Source organism: Macaca thibetana, chromosome 14 (assembly GCF_024542745.1).
Source record: "Macaca thibetana thibetana isolate TM-01 chromosome 14, ASM2454274v1, whole genome shotgun sequence".
In the NCBI taxonomy this organism is placed as follows: Eukaryota; Metazoa; Chordata; class Mammalia; order Primates; family Cercopithecidae; genus Macaca; species Macaca thibetana.
Genome location: NC_065591.1, coordinates 55,642,991 through 55,670,902, shown reverse-complemented (window position 1 = coordinate 55,670,902; position 27,912 = coordinate 55,642,991). Strand labels below are relative to the sequence as shown.

Below are 27,912 nucleotides of genomic sequence, written 5' to 3'. Positions count from 1 at the left end.
CTGGGTTAAGAATGGGAAACAGTCTCTCAGACATTTTGCTACTAGCTTTCTGCCTCTATTTTTCCCACTCAGAGGTATTGTAGCTGTTCTTTCAAATATTTAGCAAGTATTTTTTCTTATGACCTAAGTGTTCCTTCATCTTAGGTCCCCCATTTTGATTAAGAGCACCAAACAATGTTCTTACCAAAAACTGAAATCTTCAACTTGAAATGTTCAATGTCTTTACCTTAAATTCTTATTCTAGAAGAATAAGATACAGGGGACTACCCTATACCTAAATTTCCCATGCAGTGAGGTTTCCTTCTTCCTTCTTTTAATGAGACCCACATAAAAATGACCAATTAGCTGTATGGATTTAGTAAAGAAGAAGTATAATTTAACAAAATATTACCTGAACAATGGAATACTGGGAAAATATTTCCCCCCCCATTCTAAGAAGCTGGTAAGTGCTTCCATCTTCTCATGAGATCTAGGTTTTCGTGAATCAAAATTTAAGCGCAACTACATCTTAGTCTCTTATTCATATAAGAAAGTTGAATAATGAAGGAAATTCAAGTTCTCACATACCAGATACATCATCATCTTCATTCCATCCAGGACGACTTACTCTTTCTTCCACAATTGTCCCTGTCTTCTTCTTCAGTAAATATTGCCGTCCAATTGTCATTTTCCCTGCCCTTTTGGCACCTTTCACAATTGTTTTTGAGAAGGTACTACAAGTTATAAAACCAAAAAGAATGTCAACTTAATATAAAAGCACTACTTGTATTGTTGATACCTACTTAGCTCAAATTGTTTCTTTTCCTTTCCCACAGCCACTACTGGTCCAGACTTTTGTTAAGCCTCTCCTTCTTTAGGTTATTTTTAATACGGCAGTAGACTAATTTCCCATAAAACATCATTGTCATCAGGACACTGTCTTAGGCAAAACGTGCAGGAAAACGTAAAGTGAGACGCAAACTACTTATCACCCCAAATCTAAACTCCTTGGTTTGGCTTTTTGGGGAGGACTGCCCTGAACCCACTCTGGTTATCCCCATGCCACTGTCCCTACCACAGTTCCCACAAAGCATGCTTGTTGGAGTCCTCCTACATGGAAAGCTAGCCTGCCTGCTTCTCTACTTACTCAAACTCTCTTTCTACCAACTCCCAAGACTTTCTCTGAGATCATATGACCTTCATAGTTGGCAACACATGTGCTTATTTCTTAACTGTTTTAAGTGTGTATATGTGATGTCCTGACTCTAATTAGCTGTAAACCTTAAGAAGCATAGAAAAATAATATAATTCCCCTTTTTTGAGAGGATAAAAATAAATCAGAAACTTGAGTATCCTTTTGAGAATCAGCTTTAATTAAAGGGAAATTAAGATGTAAATCATTTGGAACTAAAAGTACTTTATTTATCCAAACAATTTACCCCTTCTTGCTGACAGAAAATCTAGGCAATCCAGAGAATTAAACAGAGAACCTATTTCCTGACTAATCAGATGGAGGTGAAGATTCTGAAGACTGTTCTTGATTATATTCTTCTCTATCACAAAGAACTCTTCTGGTGTTTTCCTGCCATTCAGTAAAAAGTGATAAGGCTTCTTTTATGGTCAGTTTCACCAGACTCCGTCTTTAGTTATTTGCAATGTAAACCTGAAGGTTATGAAACAAGTTTGAGATAACTGCTGGGAAGCATAAAATACTGATATTTGCTAAATTAAACCTATTGTAAGTCACTTGTATAACTTTTATTTTTATTTTTAAATTTTTATTAGTGGGCTTTCTGGCAAAAAATGGAAAGCCCGCTAGACAAATTCCAAAAGAGCTGTAACACCAGGTATAACTTAAACTGTATGGGAGTTTTGAAATTTTTTCCCAGCTAAAGCTATATCTTTTGTTTCATATACCCAGGCAACTCTTAAAATTTTCAAATTGCTATATCTCTGTTGCAGCTGATACAACAGGCTTGATACAGGTATATATTTCTGAAACTAATATAAATATACATGTTTCTGATAGTTTGTAAATATAAAATATCACACAAAGCTTTGTCTCTTCCATTGAAGGCTGAGATAACAAACATCATAGGCTCCTCTGCAACCCTATGGTGCTAAGACAAGATGCTTGGTCCACTGCTGTAAATCCCTAGGAACTTGGTCATGCTTCAGCATACCATACCTGGATATTTCTGGTCTCCTTTGCTTACCAGGTAATACAGGTGGCTAGCTGTGCAACTGAGAAATAATATACTGTCTGAAACCTCAAATCTTCTATAATCCCCAATCTACCCTTCTTTCAGGCAAAAGGAAAGGCCTCTTTTCCAAAGTCTGTAAAGCTCTCCCTAGTATTATAATTTGTATTGGCAGATGCCCACATTCTACATGGTTAACAATGAATGAAATTTTAGCCCTTATATTTTATCACTGATGGAAGATAACTTAAAACAATTGTTATTTTGTAATAACTGAAGTTTAAAACTTTCAACATAAATTTCTAAAAACTTTCTAGAAAATAAGGGTTCATACTAAAGAAATATGACAACCAAATGCAATGCCTGATCCTGGATTAGATCCTGGACCAGGAATAAAAATGTTTAGGTTCTAAACTAAAAAAGGATCATTAACACAATGTGAATATAGACTCTGGGTTAGGTAAAAGTTTTATATTAATTAAATTTTCCAGTATTGATTACTGTGCTTATGTAAGATAATGTTGGGCAAGGGGAGAGAGGGCATTAGGACAAATACCTAATGCATGCGGGGCTTAAAACCTAGATGACGGGTTGATGGGTGTAGCAAACCACCATGGCACATGTATACCTATGTAACAAACCTGTGTGTTCTGCACATGTATTCCAGAACTTAAAGTATAATAAATAAATTTAAAAAATAAAACAAATAAAAAGATAATGTCTTTGTTCTTAGGAAATATATTTAAGGATAAATACATTACTTAACGTATTTATGTGATGTATTTAAGGATAAAGGGACATCTTATATCTAACTCAAATGGCTCAAAAAAAAAAATACGTGTATATATAAGAGAGAGAATGATAAACAAATAGACCAAAGTAGAAACTATTGGTGAATCTGGGTAAAATATATACAGAAATTCTTTGTACTACTGTTACGAATTTTCTGTAAGTTTGGAAGGTTCAAAAGGGTTACGTAAAACAGAAAATAAAGCCTCCTGTTTCTAGATAAAAGCAAATCTGTCCACTGGGCCTGGATATTAATAAAAGCTGAAGGAATTGGTCAAAAGCATTTAGAAAGTGATCAATATGGAAAACAGAGAAAATAGAATTTCACATTCTAAAAAAGGATTGTGAGCAATGGACATGACAGTCAAAGCCTCTGATAGCTTTTAGTGTTTGAAACTTGCTACATTTATCAATGCTGCTGTTCTATAACTTTATGATCTTGGCCCCATGGGCTTGACAGAAACAGAACAGTGAATGAAAAGAGCAATTGCTTACACCTGGACACAAAGGATAGGTCACTCCTTTTGCAATCAATTATGGGAGGGCTGAAATTAACAGACTCGTCTTTCTTCTTACCGAAAAGAAGTGTTCTTTTCCTTCTGTTTTGGTAAAATTATTTGTGGGGTAGTCTGTCCAGCAGCAAAAGCAAAGGTGCTGAAAATGGACTGAGGATAACGGAATTTCATCAGCTGTTTCTTAAAGATCTCTACTACTTCTGGACTGACTTCTTCATCAAATGCTACCTTAATCAACTAGAAGCAAAAGAGATTAAACACAAAAGAAGCATTAAGGATTTCCAGGCAACTTTTCCCCAAACAACAGAATATAACAACACAAAATGGCAAGACTGGAGGTTGAAGGGACTCTTTGGATAACATGCACACAATTTTTAAATTTTTAAAAATAAAAGGCTCAAAAAGGTTTACTTGCCATAAATGGCTAGTTGGCAAGGAAAATCATGTATCTTCAAGTCAGTTTCTTTAAGATTATTTCTTCTACAATGGGATAGGGAATTGTACTAGCAAACATGCCCTTCTCATTTCTCAACTGGTTGGTTCCAGATAGAGAGTTTGGCCTAATAAGGACTCTTCCTACCCAGATACAACAAATGTAGGAAGAAAAAAAAAATCCATTTGACTAGAATCCTAATCAGTACAGCTAGGCAATATTCAAGTGTGGAGTTCTTTGGAAGTTGGAACAGTGAGGAAATCCTTAGGCAGCCAATGTTTTCAGGTGATGAGAGGTCTGGAGCCTAAAGATCAGCAGCCTTACATTTCACACAATTAGCACAGAAGCCAATAGGAGAGATCCTTGACTAGAAGGTATGAGGCAAGAACTGAAATCTGAAAAGTGATGAAGAATAAGAAAAGCAAAATATTACAAACTGAGAATTTAAAAAAAGGAAAAACTAAGAAAAGGTCACTTCTTCCAGGGTCTGGTTTGCATCAGTAATTCTACAAAGTTCTGACATAGTCATAAACCCCTGGGAAACCTCTTGCTTTATCAGGGGTATGCAACTAGTACCAATAGAACTTTAGCCCTAGCTATACTTTTTATCTCTCCACAGAACAGCCACAGGGCGTTTCCTTCAAAACAGATGCCAAGACAACTGCTTTTTATCTAAAGGCTTCATCAAACAGGTACTGAGGTATAACTTGGGAAAGAATAAGAACCAACTGTATGTGTCTAAGTTTCTAAGATCACTCATTATTGAGTATCTGTTGGTACTCTGAGTTCACTAAGGGGCTCCAGGGATTAAATCCAATACCATTCATGAGTTTACTGAGTTGATGATTACCCTCTCAGAGCCTATGATCTTCCCCATTCTCATCCTCGTAACTTCTGAGCACATGACCACAGAAAATGGCCACAATATCATTTGACTTTTGAAAATTTTTGAATAGTAAAACAATGGCTTCCTTTTTTAATACCTGAAAAGATGCTGATGTGATCTGCAGTCCTTCTTGCATGTTCTGCTGTAGTTGGTTCTGCATTGTAATCTTCTTCTCCTTGGTGATGGAGGCAATGGGAAAGCTCCGCACAACTGTCTGCTCACCCACTGTAAACAGACAGGACACAGGTTTAGCAACAACACTTTATGGCTCACTTCTAGAGTGTCTACTGCTCACTTCATCAGTCACTGCTGGAGAAATGTATTTGAAGAGGACACTGCCCAGGGATGCAGTGAAAGAAAGTGCCCTTCACTCCAGGAAAGGATTATGTCTCAGGAGCGGCAAGTGACTTACATTTCACACAATTAGCATAGGAGGCAATAGAAGGGATCCTTGACCAGAAGGAATGAAGCAAGAACTGGAATTCTTGGAAATCTGAGAAGTTAGAGACAAGTGACTTGCTACTCCTGAGACAGAATCCTTTCCTGGAGTGAAGAAACTGTCACAGCCTGACTGCCTTCATTCTTTCTATCTCCCCAACCTACTGTGTGCCACACAAGATCACCTGGTTCAAGGCAATTTTATAGGAAGGGAGGTTTTGTACAAAAAAAAAAAGTACTCCTCAAGTATTGAAAAGACATCCAAGATATTTAATGTAAGGATGAAGCAAAAGAGAACAGGTTTTTAAAGTTTGTTTCCATATATGGTAAAAGGTGTTATACTATATATATGTGACTTTGGAAAACAAGCCTGGACTTAGGCGCAAGATTTTTAGGAGTTTATTAAAGCAAACATGGGAAAATATAAATAATTATTTATCAAGTACCTGAGGTTACGAAGATGAGAGTCTAGAAAAAAGTAGCACACTCAAGACCTCCCTTGAAGAGCTTCCAATTTCCCGTGGGAGGAGAGTCACATGCAGAATATAATAATATGTGGTTAGCTCTTACGTTTGAGGGAACAGACTACAGGGATTTAAATATTTCAGAGAAGGATCTCTGCATGCTAGATGGATAGAAAATGATTTCTGGGAGAAGTGAGGGAGAAGCTGAGCTTTAAAGGAAGTGTAGAATCTGGATTTGCAGAAGGGAAAGGAAGAGCATTTTAGGCAGTGGTAGAGGAACATAACAGGAGTGGCAATGAACAAGGCCTCCCAGTTAGTAAGCCAGGGTGGGGAGGAGGTGGGGAGATGTGAACTAGGTTCATCTTATTTAACAGCCCATACATTTCTTCATTTATTATAATCAGAATCCTAATTCCCTGGATCTATCAACCTGTAATCTAGAAAAATTCTGACTATCTTTTTACATCAAGCTCATATCCAGAGGCTAAGCAAAGTCAGGATGTACATAGGATTTAAGTTCTAGGATGTATTTAACACCTACATTTATATAACATGTAAAATTATAATATTTAGATGTGTCATTAAAGGAGAAATTTTAAATTAGAAATTTAAAAGGAAATAAAAATATTTTCTTTGACAAAAATAATTTTCCTAAGTGAAATTAATCCAAAATTTGAAAGGAAAAAGACAGAGAATATGAGATTTCACACTAAGCATGACTTTAAAATAAATTACAGCAATTTAAATGACCATGTAAGTATCACATGTTTATGTGTCCAAAATGTATGTTTATGGCCATTAATCTCACAAAAGTCCAACTATAAAAAATGGTAAGTACTGTATGGTTTCTTTTAGAAGTACGTTTACTTTCAAATACAATTTGTGTACAGCAATATGAAGGAGTGGGCTAAGACATTTTTTCTCCTTTTCACTTTTTCAAAATAAGCAGAACTATTCTTACAAATTCATCTTTTCTTATTTAATTTTACGAACTTGTTGCACATTATATGGTAAGCAGTCTTTTATGACTGATATACTAAATCATCTTGATTCTATTCAACCTAGGGATAATGCAACTGTTAAGATTTAAAAGAGAATACATTTTATATATCTGAATTCAATTGTCCAACAAATGAGCAGCACATAGTGCATACTCATCAAATGCTACTAAATACATAATTTCAGAGGAGAAAGGCACTTTAGTGACCATTTAGCCCAATGGTTCTCAATCACAATCACTTGTGGGGCTAAAGAAATACACAGATGCCTGGGTCTCCCTATTTCTACTGCTTCAGATTCTAATTCAATTGTTTGAGGGTTGGGCCCAGAAACTGGTATTTTTTTTTAAAGATTCCCAGATAATTCAAATATGTAGTCAACGTTAAGAACCACTGAATTATCACCAAAGAAAGCCCAATCTCCCAATTTTATAAAAGAGGAAAATAAAGTACAGAAATGTTAAGTGACTTAAGTCACTGAGCTCTGACTTGGAGTCCTATTGTTTTGCCCAAAAGTCTTACTTATGTGCTTTTCCTATCAACAAGAGCATTTTACATACAGACTATAGTGACTTTAAGAAGATAATGTAGATTACTTCTGGTAGGGCATGCTATTCCTTTCTAATATAGAAGGCTGTACTGAATAGTAGAAAATAGAAATAGAAGTTATAGGAGTTTGGCAAGTAGAAGAGAAGTTGTCTGCCAAAAGGGAAGTGGGGTTAATTGGAATGGAATAAGAGGGAAGTGGGATTGGTGCTGGACAACCTTGTGATGGTTAGCATATCCTTCCACAAAAAGGTTCAAGTATCTGCAAGACCTTAGTTTTACAGTTAACTGTAGGACTCAGAAAGCGGAGACAAACCAGCAAGGAATATATTCAGCAGTTAGAGTGAATATCTCTAGTAAGTTATAATACTCTGCCCCATGAAATTATGATCATTTCAGCAAATGAACCCTTGATTTATTGTTTAGAAGACAACCCTTTGTTCTTCAAGTAAAAAACTATGACCCAAATTATCATTAGCTCTGTTCATCTAAAGTATTTCACCAAAATACCTGTGTGGCAAAAAGCTTACTTTGGATTTAAAATGATCTGCAAATCACTGTGCACAGATGGGATCGACACCTCATGTACCACACAGATATCCATGTTCTGATGGCATATTGAGTCATACCTAACTGATCATGGGGGGTTCCTCTGAAGAGAATTCTGTATGTGGTGAGGAACAAGGCTCCTTCTGCTGGCAGGAGCTGAGGGCCTCCAAGAAGACCTCCAGTAGCTTCTTCTCTTCCATCAGGATCCAGTAAGACTCGAAGACCCTCACAGACAATTTCCTCTCCTGGCAGCAGAGCAGGTCTAAGAATCTTGGGCTTACAACAGAAAAAGATTGATTGACTGATTGACAAATTGATTTTTGGAGACAGGGTCATGCTCTGTTGCCCAGCCTAGAATACAGTAGTGCAATCATAGTTCACTGTAGCATCAAACTCCTGGGCTCAAAAGATCCTCTGACCTCAGCCTCCTGAGTAGCTGAGACTACAGGCATGCACCACTATGCCTGGCTGATTTTTAAATTTTTTTGTACAGACGGGATCCTGCTACATTGCCCAGGCTGGTCTCAAACTCCTGGCCTCAAGCAATACTCCTGCCCCAGCCTCCCAAAGTGCTAGGATTACAGGCATGAGCCACCATACCTGGCTAGAGAAAGTATTGTAAACACAACTTTTGTGGAGTTTCTAATACTCAGACCATGGTGATCTTTTCAATTATAGACCTAAAAATCTTAAGCCAGACTTCCCAGATAGTCACATGAGAAAGCTGATTTGGTAAGAGGCAGAAATGAAGTTTATACATCCAAATGTGGGAGGATTCTTTGCAGAACTGTCTAAAAGTAAAATCAGTGGGAAACAACTCAAATATCTGAAATATTCATTCAATGAAACATTCTGTAACCTTTAAAATATGACATAGATCTATATGTGTTAACATGGAAAAATATTCAGAAGGCCTGGTGCGGTGGCTCATGCCTGTAAACCCAGCACTTTGGGAGGTCAAGGCAGGTGGATCACTTGAGATCAGGAGTTCGAGACCAGCCTGGCCAACATGGTGAAACCCTGCCTCTACTAAAAATACAAAATTAGCTGGGTGTGGTGGCAGGTGCCTGTAATCCCAGCTACTCATGAGGCTGAGGCAGGAGAATTGCTTGAACCTGGGAGGGGGAGGTTGCAGTGAGCCAAGATCGTGCCACTGCACTCCAGCCTAGGTGACAAAGCAAGACTCCATCTCGAAAAAAAAAAAAAAAAATCCAGAATACATTGGTAAGTTAAAAAAGCAAGTTAGAAACCAGTATGTACATTATAATCTCATTTCTGGAAAAAGAAAAGGAATTGTAAGACTGTGAACTAAACTATTAAAGGCAATGGTATCATAGTTAAGGGTGGAGGTGGAGGTAGTATAGGGAGGACTACAAGGGACTTTCACTTTGTACAATGTGTATTTCTTTTATGCTCAAATTTATACAAAGAACATTATTACTTTTGATATTATTTGGACATTATTATTTCTGTTTTTGAAAAAAAAAAAACTACGGAGGAGCTTTTAACAAGACCTGTCCTTCTTGGCCACGTAATGAACATTTACACAACTCAGGAAATTCTGACTCAGTAACCACATAATACATTCCTCTGAAGAGTTTAGGGCTAGGAAAAAAAATCTCTCCTGAATGTCTAATATGCTTATTTTTTACTAAGCAATAAAAACTAATCAGCAGTATTCTTTTTGTTGGCTCTAGTGACTTTAGAGCTAAATGTAAAGCCAAAGTATAATAATCACTATGTCTCAGGTTTCTGTTAGAATTATATTCCTACCTATCTGGCTTCTGCTCGCTCCTATGAATGAATGAATGAATGAATGAAATTAATTTACTTATTTATTTATTTATTTGTTTATGAGACTGGGTCTTGCTCTGTCACCCAGACTGGAGTGCAATGACATGATCTCAGTTCACTGCAGCCTCAACCTCTTGGCCTCAAGTGATCCTCCCACCTCGGCCTCCTGAGTATCTGGAACTACAGATAACACTACCATAGTTGGCTAACTTTTAAATTATTTTTTGAAGAGATGGGGTTTCATCATGTTGCCCAGGCTGGTCTCAAACTCCTGGCTCAAGTCATCTGCCTGCCTCGGACTATCAAAGTGTTGGGATTATAGGCTTGAGCCATGGCTCCTGGCCTCAATTTGTTTTTGTTCTATTATAAAGTTCTGTTATATAGGCAACAGGGTCCTGAACCATAGTCTACTGGCACCAGACTACAAAGTACTCATCTGAGAGCCTTGTTAAAATACAGATTCCCAGATATGTCCTGAGGTACTCCGATTCAGGAGGGTGGGGTTGGGTCCAGGACTCTGAATTTTTAATAGACTTTCCAGCTGTTTGGGATGTATAGTCAGATTCAGAAACCTGGGTTTTTTATGATAATTGCCTTAAATCCTTTTTTAGGGGTGGGGGAGGGGGAGAAAATAGGCACAAAATAAAATCTTGGGTTGGGCTTAGAGGTTAGAAATGTTCCTAATTTATGCCCTGCCTATAAAAGTAGACTCAATGAGAGGTTATTATCGCTCCTTTGTTGAATCCAAGAAAAGATTCTGTTCCTATTTCAGTATCCTTTTTATAAGGTTCTATATGACAAACTCCTCTGAAAGTTTAACATATCATTAAAACTGGAGCTAGTGTCTGTAAAAGGTTAGGTGAACACACTTTCCTGGCACACAGCAGTCTATCGTTTGTTTTTAAGAAGAGAGGCTATGCCCTGAAAGCATGTAGTCTGGAATTATTACCTTCTGAATAGGTGGAAGTCTTCTGCTTTCTCGATGTACTGCTTCCAGGGTCTCAATGTGCATAGCTACAATTCCTAGGATGAGTCAGAGTATTCAAAATTAAAGAACACAGACAAGCAGAATAAAAACAAATTCTGGATATTTTAGAATTAAAAGTTAATTAAAGTTTAGTGGTTCCTCAAAAAAGTTAAAGAGAATTACCATTATGACCCAGCAGTTCCATTTCTACATACATACCCCAAAGAAATGAAAGTAAGGACTCAAATAGATACTTGTATGTGGATATTCATGTATTATTATTTATAATAGCTAAAAGGGAGGGAGAAACAACTCAAATGTCCATCAACAGATGAATGGATAAAATGTGGGACAGCTATACCATGGAAAATTACTCAGCCATAAAAAGGAATGAAATTCTGGTACATGCCACAACACGTATGAACCTTAAAAACATTATGCTAAGTGAAATAAACCAAACCCGAAAGTACAAATAGCATCTAAGTCCACTTATGTGAAATATCTAGAACAGGCACTTTATAGAGACAGAAAATACATTAGAAGCTACCAGGGGCTGCAGGATGGGGAAACAGGAGTTATTGCTTAATGGGTAGAGTGTTTGGGGTAATAAAAAAGTTTTAGAAATAGATAATAGTGATGGCTGCACAACATTGTAAATGTAATTAATGCCACTGAATTGTACACTTAGATTGTTTTATGTTATATATGTATTTTACAACAATTTAAAAACATTTTAAAAACTAATCAGAAAATAAATAAATAGCATGGCTGAACTATATGGAAGACACGTATTGCCAGGTTTTATGCTGAAACTCAATAATCTCCAATATTCTGATTCTCTAATATCTGCAAAGTGATTACCTGGTATCATGCAATGAAGGCTCTTGATGTGATCCTGAGTAACTCCACTCTCTGTACAAACTTTGTCAATAAATCGGGTAATAAATCGCACAACAGAATTGGCAATGTCATTATTCTCTGAATCTTCAAACCCACTCTCTGTATCATAGCTCTCAGCTACACTTCCTGCAATACTAAGACAGTCAAGGAAAGAAATCATGGTCAGTACTCAAATGCAACAAATGACTACTATATAGTAGTCAATTTACATAGCAATTGAAATATGATCAAAGAGATGTCTACTCAAGTAGAAGGCTCACTTAACTCCATGGCTCCTTAGTAAGTCATGGTGATAAAACACAACGTTCTACTTGTCTACATTTGGAAACTACTGTCAGGCATTATCCTTTGGACCCAGATTTGTTTCTGTAAGGAATACCTTTTGTCACTCTCCCAAAAGGAACCCAGGAACCACAGAAAATAAAGCAAAAGAGGATTCTCTCGTTTATTATGGACTACCTGGGCCTTCTAAAGCAACCTGTCCTCCCAAGTTAATTATTACATAGAGACCAAGTAATATGGCTATCTTTGGCAATTTGGCAACTGAGGAACATGTTTCCTGGTAGGCAAAGTAAGAGAATTTTTCTCAGCAACAGGCATATTCTTCGGTATGTAAGGACCAAACTGTCCTATGAACCTTTCTCTTGCCAGGATTTATCACTCTCTGAGTAAACTGCAACCCATTTGGGTTTTAGTTTCAGTGGTATGAGAAGTCACTGGAGGGTAGAGACACGGAAGGCATGGTTGAGGATATGACTATAAGGTTGAGGAAAAGGAGGGCTGAGAAACAAACAGTCACTTTTGCAAGAAGGTGCTCACTAATTTCTCTGGAATTATTTCTGTAAATTGCTTTGGCAGACAGTAACTAAAGGGCTGGATCAGTAATGGGTGAGACATTTGGAAAAATTAGGTCACAAAAAAGAAGAGAGTGTGGGAAGTGGTTAAGAATAGTAGGATAAAGTGAATCTTTTAGAGAGAAAAGCTGAAAAAGTCCAAAGGTGAGGAAAAAATGGTTAACTTTTGAAATATGTTAATGGTTAACTTTTGAAATATGTCAATATGTTAATAATCAAATATGTTAAAATTTGAGCAGTATTTGCTCAAAATGTTTAATATTATCTGTCAAGCCAAGACTGGTCCCAAGAAGAGTAGGAGGAGGGTCTGTGTGTTCACATTTTGGTACCTGTTTGTGACAATGCTGTTGCTTCCGCTCTCCCAGTCACCTGGTGCTGATGTTCTTAGAAGCTTGTTTTTACTTGTGTCGAGTGGAACTAGCAGGTTCACCATGAGGTTTGCAAAGTGAATGGCCTGACTAAAGACAGTGCTTTCCTCATGTTGCACTAGCTCTTGCTGAGTTAACTTGCTCAGGGTAGGCCAAAGGCGTAGTTGCTCAGCTGCCAGGTCCATTGCTGTCTTTTCCTGATATTGGTTATCAGGAAGCTTATCCTAAAAAATAAAGCAACACAATCCAAAAGAGAACCATCACTTCAGGTGAGCTTAAAAAACATAGATGTTTTAAATAACTATTCTATTAAATGCTTACATCAGCAAAAATGAAAACATAAACAAAACATAACAACCACAAAACAAAACCTAGTCTTCTTTCCCAGATCCAACAGGCCTTGAGTGGAACTATGTGACAAACCTCAGGAAGCAGCAGCAAAGCACCTTATAGCTTGTGAAGAGCTGGTATGTCTATGGTCTCACTTGTACCTAACCTAGGGCTGGCTCCGGGATAGACTTCTTTAGAATGGCTGGCAAAGAAGCAGTGACATGTGTTTGCTCTATGAATTCTTTCGAGATGTGTCAATATTAACATTACAGCTGCTTAAAAAATTATCGAAAGCACCCCCAAAGCCCAATAAATTTCTGAAGTATAATGATAATCAGCCTTTAAGGCTGCTTTAAATTCAATTCATGAGGATAATTTCTAACACTTATTATTACTGCATGCCAGGTACTCTTCAATGCACTTTATATATTAGACACTAAAATCTCATAATAATCATATCCATTTTACCAGTGAGGAAATAAGGCACAGTGAAGTAACATGACTTGACCCAAACCAGAGAGCTAGTAAATGATATTTTAAACTTTCAGAGTATTTAAAACTACTCTTTCAAATTAAAAACAATTTCCTTGATTTTAAAATATTTTCTGATATTTTTCATAAAAATATTTTATGCTGATGAAACAGAGAGAAACATATAGAATATTCCTAGAAGAAGACCTAGATTTATTACTGGCATTTTTAAAAAATAGAACTACTAAATTTTACATTTATTTTGGAGTCAATTAACTTTAATTTGACATTCCTCCAGGAAAGTTAGTTGCATAGAGAAGTATGCCTGTTATTTTAGGTTTGTTCTTTTTTTTTTTTTTTTTTTTGAGACGGAGTCTCGCTATGTCTCCCAGACTGGAGTGCAGTGGTGCAATCTCGGCTCACTGCAAGCTCCACCTCCCAGATTCACGCCATTCTCCTGCCTCAGCCTCCCGAGTAGCTGGGACTACAGGCGCCCGCCACCACGTCCGGCTAATTTTTTGTATTTTTAGTAGAGACGGAGTTTCACCGTGTTAGCCAGGATGGTCTCGATCTCCTGACCTCGTGATCCACCCGCCTCGGCCTCCCAAAGTGCTGGGATTACAGGCGTGAGCCACCGTGCCCGGCCTAGGTTTGTTCTTTCTATTCAACTTCCTATAATCATTTCCAGGAAATTCTTATTTATTAAAGTATATTAAAACAATCCTAGTGCTGAAGAAGTGAATTAAGAAGTTATTATGGAAAAACATAATGTCTGAAAACAACAGAAGAAAGATATCACAGGGCTCCCTAAATAAAACCCAAATACACTGATAGGAAGTAGCTAGAGCTTTTTTTTGCCCTGGGAAGGTCTGCTTTCCTTAAAGCCAGAATCCTAATCCCACACAATTAGCGTTCTTTTCTTCTCTCTTACCTTTTGCTTCAGATGCGGGGCATGATTGTCTTCCTTGGCCGAGAGATAAAGGGAGCGAACCTGTTCCTGCACTGCATTGTAAAAGGTTGTCTCCCAAAACTGCTGATTTGTCCAAATGGGGTGGTCTTGTACACATGTATAAGCAAACTGGCTGACTCCAGGGGCAAGTTTCTGTGAGAATACACAAAATATATCACCATGGGGCTGGCAGAATTATAACAGTTCATAAGGTCACAGGGGCCACAGTTAATCATAGATGTGATCAAAGGATTTCTCTAAAGAATATCTTATGGTAGTACAGGCTTAGCAATCAGCAACTTACTCTTTTTTAACTGGCAACTGTGGGCTTGCTGTTGGATCCTTGAGAGTCTCAGTCACCTTATCAAAATGGGTATTTTAGTAACAGCTAAAAATCAAAGCTGTTATTATATCAATTAGAAAATACAGGAAAAGGAGGCACTGTAGATTTAGTGAATATTATTACAATTAGGGCATATAATAAAATCCATCACGATGTAAACATAAAACTCCAGATAATTTAACATTTCCTCTACTTGGCTTTAGGGTACTCTTTTTAAGAGACAGCAATTGATATGTGAGTGAACCTACAGCTTGGCCTTACACACAGAATGAGGATATAGCATGAATTAGGGACTCAGGAGAACCGCACTTTTCCTATTGCTCATTCCAGCCCATTACCTCCCCACCAAAGCTGCTGCCTGGCTCACATACTCTCTAGAAGACTGTCCTCGGCTTCAAGGGCATTTTCTGGTAACCAAATTTGTGCAGGGAAAGATAAACACAAATCAAACCGCCTTCCTTTCAGGGACTTCCTGCTGGGTTTCAGAGTAAGAGTAAACTTAAGAGATGATTAACAACAGAGGGAAGGAAAATGAACTCTGCAGGCATTTAGAAGGCACTTCATATATATTTAAGTTTGTTTAGTTCCAAAACCCCTGCTCGTTTTACAACATCAAATTGTCTTTCAAAAGAACTGAAAGTAAATCAAAATAAATTAAATGCCAAATTAACTGCCAATTAGCACTTCTGTTTTCCCCTCACTTTATGATTTTGTTTCTAAAGTAATATTCTGCCTTGAAACCTCTAAAAAAACTTATATAACATTGCTTTTCAAATTTTAAAGATAATTTACACTGCTAAATTTCAGTTAGTGACTTGAGTCATCTTTCTAGAACTACTTCTCTCACCTCTAAAAGTTAAGGATGTTTCAAATTTTAAAAAATTCATAATTTTCCAAGAAAAAGTAGGTACCATTTTCCATAAACATTTTTTTGGCCCATTTTATTCTTTGGAATTGAGTTCATCTATTTTCTGTGAGTAGAACTAAAGTTTCTGATAAGTTTTCTTTTGAAGCAATTTAATAAGCCGAGTCTCTTCTGAAATGTTGGACACTGAAGATGATTACTAAGGTTATATAACAGTTACACAACAAAAGTTGGTTTATTTCTTAGGAATGTATACCAGATATATAAGACATCTGGTAAAAATTATATGCTTAATACATGCTAATCTCCTTTTTGGTCTGGAGCTGGAATAGGTATCATGAATACCACAAAACGTAGTGCCTGTGTAGTCAGAAGCCAGGTGGTTGTGATTCTGCCTTGAAGAGTCTCTGTGTACTACATGCCATGTGTAAGACCTTTTCAAGATAGGACTGTGTTACTGCTGCTGAGCTAACTGGCTATAACCTCAATTCTCCCTATTAAGTGGCTGTAAGTTGTGGCTATGAAGCAAAAATCAGGAGTTCTTTGAGGGTGCACAGGGATCACTGTTGGATTTCATGTCGTCTATCTGCTCATTTAACAAACAGCTACTGTCTACCTATGGGAAATCATGAACAAAATGTGTGTGGTTTTGTGAGTGCGTAAGCAGAAGCCACACACACTGAATCACAAGCTCCTTATATACTCTGCATGAAGACACTTGGGACATGGATTACACACTTTTTCCTCCTTCATTTTTTAGTCCTTTACTGTAAGGACCAGCAATTATTTCAGTAGCAGTACACAAGCCTATTTTGTTTTTTTTTGTTTTTTTTTGAAGCGGAGTCTGGCTCTCTTGCCCAGGCTGGAGTGCAGTGGCCGGATCTCAGCTCACTGCAAGCTCCGCCTCCTGGGTTCATGCCATTCTCCTGCCTCAGCCTCCCGAGTAGCTGGGACTACAGGCGCCCGCCACCTCGCCCGGCTAGTTTTTTGTATTTTTTAGTAGAGACGGGGTTTCACTGTGTTAGCCAGGATGGTCTCAATCTCCTGACCTCGTGATCCACCCGTCTCGGCCTCCCAAAGTGCTGGGATTACAGGCTTGAGCCACCGTGCCTGGCCCACAAGGCTATTTTGAAACAGTTTTTTTATTTTTTTAGACAGGGTCTGGCTTTGTCACCCAGGCTGGAGTGCAGTGGCATGATCGTGGCTTACTGCAGCCTCAACTTCCCAGGCTCAAAAGATCCTCCCACCTCAGCCTCTCTAGTAGCTGTAGTAGCTGGGACTACAGGTGTGCACCACTATACCCAGCTGTTTTTTGTAGAAAAATTTGAAACTGGGAGGTGGAGGTTGCAGTGAGCTGAGATGGGGTTTTTGTAGAGATGGGGTTTCATCATATTTCCCAGGTTGGTCTTGAACTCCTGGGCTCAAGTGATCTACCTGCCTTGGGCTCCCAAAGTGCTAGGATTATAGATGTAAGCCACCATGACCAGCCTGAAAGAGATTTTAAAGGCACTAAACTCAAATGAGATAAAACTGTAATTCTCAACTGCCTTTACCATGAGTATACTAAGGGCAGTACCATTTCTTACAAATGCAGCATAACATAATCAACGGCGACTCTAAAAATGTTGAAGTCTTGAAATTATATTAATATAGATAAGCTCCAAAAAAAACGAGCTTTAAACAAATCCTTATCAGATTCTCATAAAGCACTTTTAGGATAATCAACACACCAAAAAAGTTATTAATTAAACATCTTTTATTAAAACTTAACAGAGATGTACAGGAATCTGAGTGTATAATGAAGCCCCACCTTTCTTCAGCATTTTTCTCACTGATGGTGTATATTTGCTTTCCTTGGCACATGTGAGTTGACATTACAGGTTGAGTGTCCCTTATCTGAAATACTTGGGACCAGAAGTGTTTCAGATTTTGGAATATCTGCATTATATTTACTGGATGAACATTCTAAATCTGAAAATCTAATATCTGAAATGCTCCAATGAACATTTCTTCTAAGTATCATGCCAGCCTGCTAGAAGTTTAGAATTTTGGAGCATTTTGGACTTTCTTTTTTCTTTTTGGAGACAGGGTCTCATTCTGTCACCCAGGCTGATGACAATCATAGATCATTGCAGCCTAGAACTGCTGGGCTCAAGGGATCCTCCCGCCTTAACCTCCTGAGTAGCTAGGACTACACGCATGTACTGCCATGCCTGGCTAATTTTAAAAAATGTTTTTTGAGGCCAGGCACAGTGGCTCACGCCTGTAATCCAAGCACTTTGGGAGGCTGAGACAGGCAGATCACTGAAGGTTGGGAGTTTGAGACCAGCCTGGCCAATACGGTGAAACCCCATCTCTACTAAAAATATAAAAATTAGCTGGGTGTGGTGGCGGGCACCTGTAATCCCAGCTACTTGGGAGACTGAGGCAGGAGAGACACTTGAATCTGGGAGGCGGAGGCTGCAGCGAGCTGAGATCGTGCCACTGTACTCCAGCCTGGGCAACAGAGCGAGACTCCATCTCAAAAAAAAGAAAAAGTTTCTTGAGACAGGTTTTCACTATGTTGCCCAGGCTGGTCTTGAACTCCTGGCCTCATGCAATCCCCCTACCTCGGCCTTCCAAAGTGCTGGGATAGGATTAGGCCACCAAGTGTGGCCCAAATTTTTGAATTAGAGATACTCAACCTGTATCTTCATGTTTATTCACAAACTAAAAGTTGAATATGCAAAAACTAATCTAAGTAATTTGAACAAAAGGGGGACTATATATGTCCCAAGGAAGAAAAATGGTGCAAGACAGAGTGACAGTGGCCCAAAGGGGCCCACAGCCTGCTTACTAGGTGAGAATCACAGCAGGGTAAAGTGACTATAGTACAAACACTTGGTGGCAAGACAGACACAAATGGCTATGGCATCTGTGATAGTGGCAGTAGTCTTAGTAAACAGAGAAAATAAGTGCCTGTAGATAAAACGATTTCCTGATATGTGCATTAGAAATCATTAACCTCCAAATACTTAAAATATTATTCTTTTTCTAGACATGCAATTTGCCTTCTTTCTTTGTGGTTTCTTGCTTTGTCTGGTCAACCACAAGCAAGGAGCCCTGTGTGCCTCAGTGAGAATGGGCAGGGCCATTTCACTGATGGGTGTTCTCAGGACCAGCAGAGGGCAGTATCACTTTATTCTGCCTGGACGCTATCATGGCTTGATCTACAAATTGCAAAAATGGAACTTTGCAGTCAGCTTGGGATAGAAAGTGGGTGGTAAGGTAAATATTTCAGGTGTTCACTGTGCATTTGAGAGAATCTATAAAGAAAAAGAACTGTTCAGGGTCATATGGCAAGATGAGTAGAACAGATGGGAACAGAAATAAAGCTTTCCATTACTCTATGTTGTCTCTGTAAGATACAAAATTAAGATATTTTACAAACAAACCTGTAATATAATTATGTAGAAAAAGATGTAATGAGACTTTAGGGTTTCAAATTCAGTATAACCTGGGACAGTAGCAGTAGTTTTAGTAAACAGAGAAAATAAGCATCTACGGATAAAACTATCTTCTGATTGTAATAATTTATTTTTAAAAATTTTCTTTATTATTTTGTATTTAATTTTTTTATTCTAATAATTTCCCTGGTTTGAAGAAAAAACTTTCCCAAGACAAGATGGTTTTACAAATTGGTCTGTACACTAGCATCATAATCTTTTAACACTGCACAAAGATGAGATTTAACTCATACTGAGGGTGTGAGAGCGGTGGTGCTGGTTGGGAATGCTTTTGCCAAATCACATCTCTCATTCTCTTCAATTCTGGCAACAATATTTATATTTCATAATAATTTTTATGATTCTGTCCTAAGGAAACAAGTGATATTGTGCCATGCAATTTTATGAGATGTTTAAGAATGCGTTGACTTTCTTCTTTATCTAGAAAAAATAGCCCTTGAAGATACCAGATTAAGCAATGCCATTCATTTTCCACAAAGCTTTCAAAGGAAACCCAGCATGGGACAGGATATGAAGAATAAACTCATGGGGCTCGCCTACCAGCAGGCCAGTTTCAAATCCAAATAAAGGACGTAAATCATCTGAGAGATGAGATGGTCCAGGGAAAGGTTAAGATATCAGCATGAGGGGCCTGTCAAAGGCCTGTCTGGCTAGATATGTTTGTTCCCCAAGCTCAAGGCTCTAGTTTGGGATCTCAGGGAAAACCAGATTTCAGGAAAGAAGGCTAGCTGGCAGGACTTATCCATAAACATGTAATGGTCTTAAAGAATAATGCAGAGATTCATTGTTTAAATTGCTGGTGATTTCCTATCTAGTTCTGGTCCCTGGAATGTAAGTGTACCTAACTAACCGCACAATTCAAGGATGGTGCTAGCAAGTCCTCCTGTGATTCTGCTCTGGTCTCACCAAGTCCAGATAATAAATCCCTTTAATAATTAATTTTAGAGCATTTTCTGATGAAATTGGGAGTCTTTCTTTTGCTTAGTCTTGAGAGACAAACAAAAGGAAGATAGGAATAGGAAAAATATGTATCCAAAACCTGGCTTTATCACATCTTAAACATATTTGCTTTGTCCCTCCCCCCCTTTTTTTTTAAAGAAAGGACATACAATACATACAAGTCCACTGTATACCTCTCCTGATTCTATTTCTCTCCTATCCTAGAGGTGACCATTATCATGAATTAGGTATTATCATTCCCATTTTGTTTTTTACCTGTGTATGTCCATAAAGAATATATCAGTTATATTGCAGGTTTTATTCTATCCCTTATTGATGCTTTTCATGTATATAACTCATACTTCATCTATTTATGTGATATCTAACAAAACTATATAATTAATTGGGACAAAACACAACTGGCTTTTGTAAACATACAACTCAGCAGGAGCAGAAAGAGAATGGCCTATAAGCAATGAGTATTTAGAATATTATGTTCATTAGTTAGTGGGATTTACAGAATAGTGAGTAATCCATTTAGTTAAATGGGGTGACTAAAAGCGTATTCCACATTTTTTCCTGTTTTACTACCTGATACTCAGAGATTGAACAGTACAAGTATCCTTAAACTCAGAATAGTCTATACCCCTTCTGGATTGCTCTGAAGATCGAGGCATACAATTTCTGCATGAGAGGCATATTCATCCACCAGCATTGTCCAGTATTCACTTGATGTGCCAGGTTCTATAAATGTCAGTAGTTGGGATGATAGGATTAAAGTCCTTTTTTTTCAAGACATAGTCTCGTCTTGTGACCCAGGCTGGAGTGCAGTGGCACAAACGAGGCTCACTGCAGTCTTAACCTCCTGGGCTCAAGCAATCCTTTTGCCTCAGCCTCCCATGTAACTGGGACCACAGGCATACACCACCATGCCTGGCTAACTTCTGTATTATTTGTAGAGATGGGGTCTCACTTTGTTGCCTAGGCTGGTATCAAACTCCTGGGCTCAAGTGATCCTCCCGCTTTGGCCACCCAAAGTTCTAGGATTAAAGCCATGAGCCACCAGGCCCAGCTGAACTCCAGTTTTAAACCACTTAGGCTTCTAATGATTCTGTGTCTTAATTTGTTTAGTAAATATCAAGAGTTCAGAGGATAAATCAATTTCTTTCCTTTGTGGTCCAGAAATTTGTAGACATCAAATGCAAGACAGTTGTCAAGTCCTTTGCCTGGGTTTGGTGGTCTCAAAAATATACGATACGATCTAAATTCTCCTAATCCTCTTATTTTTGGCCGGTTTTTATTTTTTTTTTTTTTTTTTTTTTGAGACAGGGTCTCATCTGTTGCCCAGACTACGGTGCAGTTGGCATGATCTTGGTTCACTGCAGTCTGAACCTCTGGGGCTCAAGTGATCCTCCCACCTCACCCTCCTGAGTAACTGAGACTACAGGTGTGCATTACCATGCCTGGCTAATTATTAAACAAAATTTTTGTAGAGATGGGGGTCTCACTATGATGCCTAGGCTGGACAATTTTATACAAGTAGTACAATGTTGTGTTTCATTCTGCAACTTGGTTTTTCATGCATTATGTTGTTAGATTTATTCAGGTAATGAGAATTATCTGACAACTAAAAATATCTCTGTAAAAAGTCTTTAAAATAAGAAAAAATTATTATAACCAACCTATTCTGAGTATAATACATTTTCAGTATAAATATTTATCAACTCAGTTAATCCTCACTACAATCTTATGACCCGCTGAGATAGGTACCATTATTTCCCCTGTTTAAAAATGAGGAAATAGCCAGGCTCGGTGGCTTATGCCTGTAATTCTAGCACTTTGGAAGGCTGAGGCACGTGGATCACCTGAGGTCAGGAGTACAAGACCAGTCTGGTCACCATTGTGAAACCCTATCTCTACTAAAAATACAAAAATTAGCTGGGCGTGGTGGCACATGCCTGTAATCCCAGCTACTTGGGAGGCTGAGGCAGGAGAATTGCTTGAACCTGGGAGGCAGAGGTTGCAATGAGCCAAGGTCGTGCCATTGCACTCCAGCCTGGATGACAGAGCAAAACTGTTTAAAAAAAAAAACCAAAAAAGTGGGGGGGGGGGATTGAGGCAAAAAGAAGTGACTCGTTCAAGGGAACACTGATAGGGAGTGACAGGCCAGAGATGGGATTTGAACCCAGCCAGTTTGGCTTATAGAGTCTTGTTTTTCAACTACTGCACAATTTAACTATTGTATGGAATTCCATGGTATGAATATACAGCGTTGTCTTGTTTCTGTTAATAGACAGTTGTATTATTTCCAACTGTTTGCTATTATAAACAATCATGCATAAATATCATCATATATTTCAACTGCCAACTATTGATTATTGGTTTCAGCACCATTTAGTAGGGCCTGGAAGTACTTGACACAGGTCCCAGTAAATGTGGTAATTCTCATTGTTATCTATACCAATAAGCATTTTTGGGTTATTGCATATTGGTTATTTTTCTAATAAGAAATCATTTCATGTAGGTATTTTGCAAATCCACTATTTTAAAAAATTAACAGTAATTCTTTAATATCAGGAAGTCCTAGCCAAACAATCTTAAAATTCATATGGAATCACATAAGAAAGACCCTGAATAGCCAAAGCAATCCTGAGGAAAAAAAAAAACAAAGCTGTAAGCATCCCACTATCTGACTTCAAAATATTCTATAAGGCTGTATTAGCCAAAACAGCATGGTACTGCCATAAAAACAGACTCATTGACTAAAAAAGCAGAATAGAGAACCCATAAATAAATCTATGTATGCATAGCCAACTGATTTTCCACAAGGGTGCCAAGAACAGATACTGGGGAAATAACAATCTCTTCAATAAATGGTGTTGGGAAAACTGGATATCCATACGCAGGAAAATGAGACTAGACCTCCATCTCTCACCTTATACAAAAATCAAATCAAAATGAATTAAAGACTTCAATGTAAGACCTGAAACTATGAAACTACTGGAAGAAAATATTGGGGAAATGCTGCAGGACATTGGTCTGGGCAAAGATTTCTTGGGCAAGACCTCAAAAGCACAAGCAACAAAGAGCAAAAATAGACAAATGGGATTATATCAAGTTAAAAAGCTTCTGCACAGCAAAGGAAACAATCAGCAAACTAATGAAACAACGTACAAAATGGGAGAAAATATTTACAAACTATCCATCCAACAAGGGATTAATAACCAGAGTATATAAGGAATGCAAGCAACTCAAAAGCAAAAAACTGACTAAAAAAATGGGCAAATGATTGAGCAGACATTTCTTAAAAGAAGACATAAAAATGGTCGACAGGCATATTTAAAAATGCTCACCATCAGGCCAGGCGCTGTGGCTCACGCCTGTAATCCCAGCACTTTGGGAGGCCGAGACGGGTGGATCACGAGGTCAGGAGATTGAGACCATCCTGGCTAACACAGTGAAACCCCATCTCTACTAAAAATACAAAAAATTAGCCGGGCGTGGTGGCGGGCGTCTGTAGTCCCAGCTACTTGGGAGGCTGAGGCAGGGGAATGGCGTGAACCCAGGAGGCGGAGCTTGCAGTGAGCCCAGATCGCGCCACTGCACTCCAGCCTGGGCGACAGAGCGAGATTCTGTCTCAAAAAAAAAAAAAAAAACAGTAGATCTACCATACCACTGCTGGATATATATCCAAAAGGAAGAAAACTAGTATATCAAAGAGATTACATTTATTATAGCAGTATTCACAAGGGCCACGATATGGAATAAACCTAAGTGTACAACAACAGATGAATGGATAAAGGAAACATGGTATATATACATAGTGGAATAATATTCAGCCATAAAAAAGAATGAAATCCTGTCATTTGCAGCAACATGGATGGAACTGGAAGTCATTATGTTAAATGAAATAAGCCAGGCACAGGATAAATATCACATTTTCATGCATATGTGGGAGCAAAAAACGTTCATCTAATGGAAGTAGAGAGTAGAATGATGGTTCCAAGAAGCTGGGAAGGGCTACTGGGGAGGGGGAATAAATACATTTAGAAGGATAAGTTCTAGTGTTTGAAAGCACAGTAGGTGATTACAGTTAACAATAATTTATTGTATATTTCAGAAAAGCTAGATTTGAAATGTTCCCAACACAAAGAAATGACAAACGTTTGAGGTGATGGATATTCTAGTTACCCTGATTTGACCGTTACACACTGTATACATGTATTGAAATATCACTTGTACCTCATAAAAATGTATAGTTATGTATTAATAAAAATTCTTTAATATCAAATATCTAGTCATTGTTCAAATTTACAATTGTTAAATGTAAAAAAGTTTGTTTTTCTGCTATTTTTACCATCAGTTTGCTTAACTCAAGTAGGAATTAAGGTCAAATAATTATATATTACCATTAGTCTGCATATTGCTAGCATCGATTTTATTCTAGTTTCTTTTTCCACTTGCAATTTATTTGTTGAAAAAACTGGATCATTTGTCCCATAAAGTTTCCATCAGTCTGACTGCATCCCAGTGGTGACATCTGACACATTTCTTTTGTCCTCTGTGTTTTCCTACAAATCAGTAGTTGAATCTAGAGGCTTATCAGATTCAGGCTTGTTTGGCAAGAATACTTCAGACAGTACTACCCCGAGGGGTAGCACTCACGGGGCACATCTGTTTGTCTCTCCTTTTGTTATGTTAGACGATGTTGATTGTCAATGCCCAGATTTGTTAATAATTAGAAGTGGTAAAATTGTGATATTCTAATTCTAGCATTACTTCCTCACTCATTAGTTAGAGTACTTCTTTTTTTTTTTTTTTGAGACGGAGTCTTGCTCTGTTGCCCAGACTGGAGTATAATGGCATGATCTCAGCTCACTGCAACCTCTACCTCCTGGGTTCAAGCAATTCTCTGCCTCAGCCTCCCAAGTAGCTAAGATTACAGGTGCCCGCCACCACGCCCGGCTAATTCTTTTATGTAGTTTTTGTAGAGATGGGGTTTCACCATGTTGGCCAGGCTAGTCTTGAACTCCTGACCTTGTGATCCGCCCACCTCGGCCTCCCAAAGTGTTGGGATTACAGACATGAGCCACCGCGCCCGGCCTAGAGTACTTCCATAAAAGAAAGTTTCCCTTATCAACTGTTGGTGAACCACAGGCATAGTCTGTATTAGAAAAGCAGGATAAATATTTGATTCAATCCCTTTGTTTAACAATTTTAAAAACAGTAAGTTGTTTTTCTAGTGTCTACCACAGGTAACCAATTAGTTCGGTTTTTAAAAATTAATATCTTTATCAACTCATAAATTTTAAAACATATTTGGTTCACCATTAAATTATCATTAAATCTAAGTTTAGAAACAAACCCTCCCAAAAAATCTATCCATAAGCGTTCACTGAAAATTTGTTCTGTTTTTGTTTTTGTTTTTTGTTTTTGGAGACAGTCTTGCTCAATTACCCAGGCTGGAGTGCAGTGGTGCGATGGCAGCTCACTGCAACCTCCACTTCCTGGGTTCAAGTGGTTCTTGTGCCTCAGCCTCCTGAGTAGCTGGGATTACGGGTGCATGCCACCATGCCTGGCTAATTTTTGTATTTTTAGTAGAGACAGGGTTTTGCCATGTTGGCCAGGCTAGTCATGGTTCAACATATGCAGATCAGTAAATTTGATTTATCACATAAACAGAACTAAAGACAAAAACCACAAGATTATCTCAATAGATGCAGAAAAGGCCTTTGATAAAATTCAATATCCCTTCATGTTAAAAACTGTCAATAAACTAGGTATTGAAAGAATATACCTCATAATAATGAGAGCTATATATAACAAACCCACAGCCAATATTATACTGAATAGGCAAAAACTGGAAGCATTCCCTTTGAAAACCAGAACAAGACGATAGTCTGATTTCCCTCTTCCCCCAAAAGGCAAGCACGAGGAGCGGCAGGACGAGCATGGCTACATCTCCCGGTGCTTCACGCGGAAATACACGCTGCCTCCGGTGTGGACCCCACCCAGGTCTCCTCCTCCCTGTCCCCTGAGGGCACACTGACCGTGGAAACCCCCATGCCCAAGCTAGCCACACAGTCCAACGAGATCACCATCCCGGTCACCTTCGAGTCGCGGGCCCCGCTTGGGGGCCCAGAAGCTGCAAAATCCGACGAGACTGCCGCCAAGTAAAGCCTTAGCCCGGATGCCCACCCCTGCTGCCGCCACTGGCTGCGCCCCCCCACCCTCAACCTGTGTGTTCTTTTGATACGTTTATCTTGTTTTTCCTCAAATAAAGTTCCAAGTAACAACAACAAAAAAAGAAAACCAGAACAAGACAAAGATGCCCTCTCTCACAACTCCTATTCAACATAGTATTGAAAGTTCTGGCCCAGGGAAACCAGGCAAGAGAAAGAAATAAAGTGTATTCAAACAGAAAGACAGGAAGTCAAATTATCTTTGTTTGCCAATGGCATGGTCCTATATCTAGAAAACCCCACTGTCTCAGCCCCAAAGCTTCTTAAGCTGATAAGCAACTTCAGTGAAGTCTCAGCATACAAAATCAATGTGCAAAAATCAGTAGCATTCCTATATACCAACAACAGGCAAGCAGAGAGACAAATCATGAATGAACTCCCATTCACAATTGCTAGAAAAACAGTAAAACACCTAGGAATAAAGCTAACAAGGCAAGGGAAGGACCTCTTCAAAGAAAACTACAAACCACAGCTCAAAAAAATCAGAGAGGACACAAACAAATGGAAAAACATTCCATGCTCATGTATTTGAAGAATCAATATTGTGAAAATGGCCATACTGCCCAAAGTAATTTATAGATTCAATGTTATATCCATTAAACTACCATTGACATTCTTCACAGATTTAGAAAAAAAAACTGTATTAAAATTCACATGGAACCAAAAGAGCCTGAATAGCCAAGAAAATACTAAGCAAAAAAGAACAAAGATGGAGGCATCATGCTACCTGACTTCAGACTATACTAGAAGGCTACAGGAACCCAAGAAGCATGGGATTGGTACAAAAACAAATACATAGACCAGTGAGAATACAGAACTCAGAAATAAGACCGCACACCTACAACCATCTGATCGTTGACAAACCTGACAGAACAAGCAATGGGGAAAGAATTCCCAATTAATAAATGGTGCTAGGAGAACTGGATAGCTATATTGAAGAAAATTGAAACTGGACCTCTTCCTTACACCTTATACAAAAATTTACCTGGCCAGGCACAGTGGCTCACGCCTGTAATCCCAGCACTTTGGGAGGCCGAGGTGGGGGGATCAGGAGGTCAGGAGATCGAGACTACCCTGGCCAACATGGTGAAACCCCATTTCTACTAAAAATACAAAAACTAGCTGGGCATGGTGACGCACGTCTGTAGTCCCAGCTACTTGGGAGGCTGAGGCAGGAGAATGGCGTGAATCTGGGAGGCAGAGCTTGCAGTGAGCTGAGATCGCGCCACTGCACTCCAGCCTGGCGACAGAGCAAGACTCCGTCTCAAAAAAAAAAGAAAAAAAAAAAAAAAAAAAAACTCAAGATGGATAAAAGACTTAAATGTAAAATGCGAAACTATCAAAAACCCTAGAAGAAAATCTAGGCAATACTTTTCAGGATATAGGCATGGGCAAAGATTTCATAATGAAAACGCCAAAAGCAATTGCCACAAAAGCAAAAAGTGACAAATGGGATCTAATTAAACTAAAGAGCTTCTGCACAGCAAAAAAACTATCATCAGAGGGAATAGACAACCTACAGAATGGGAGAAAATTTTTGCAATCTATCCATCTGATGAAGGTCTAATATCCAGAGTCTACAAGGA

At 38.4% G+C, this 27,912-nt stretch overlaps 1 protein-coding gene and 1 non-coding gene across 2 annotated transcripts in view; both read right to left on the bottom strand.

Moving 5' to 3' along the window:
• SBF2 (SET binding factor 2) overlaps positions 1–27,912 on the bottom strand; it is a 589,674-nt gene that overhangs the window by 64,350 nt on the left and 497,412 nt on the right. The window contains exons 19-26 of the mRNA XM_050757377.1: positions 14,414–14,584; positions 12,643–12,905; positions 11,421–11,593; positions 10,542–10,615; positions 7,879–8,074; positions 4,901–5,028; positions 3,546–3,721; positions 568–713 (exon numbers count right to left, since the gene is read on the bottom strand). Coding sequence (XP_050613334.1) covers positions 568–713; positions 3,546–3,721; positions 4,901–5,028; positions 7,879–8,074; positions 10,542–10,615; positions 11,421–11,593; positions 12,643–12,905; positions 14,414–14,584 — 1,327 coding nt within the window. The remainder of the gene's footprint in view (positions 1–567; positions 714–3,545; positions 3,722–4,900; positions 5,029–7,878; positions 8,075–10,541; positions 10,616–11,420; positions 11,594–12,642; positions 12,906–14,413; positions 14,585–27,912) is intronic.
• LOC126936678 (U7 small nuclear RNA) lies at positions 1,764–1,825 on the bottom strand. The gene has a single exon (XR_007719503.1). It is a non-coding gene; the product is annotated as a U7 small nuclear RNA (small nuclear RNA).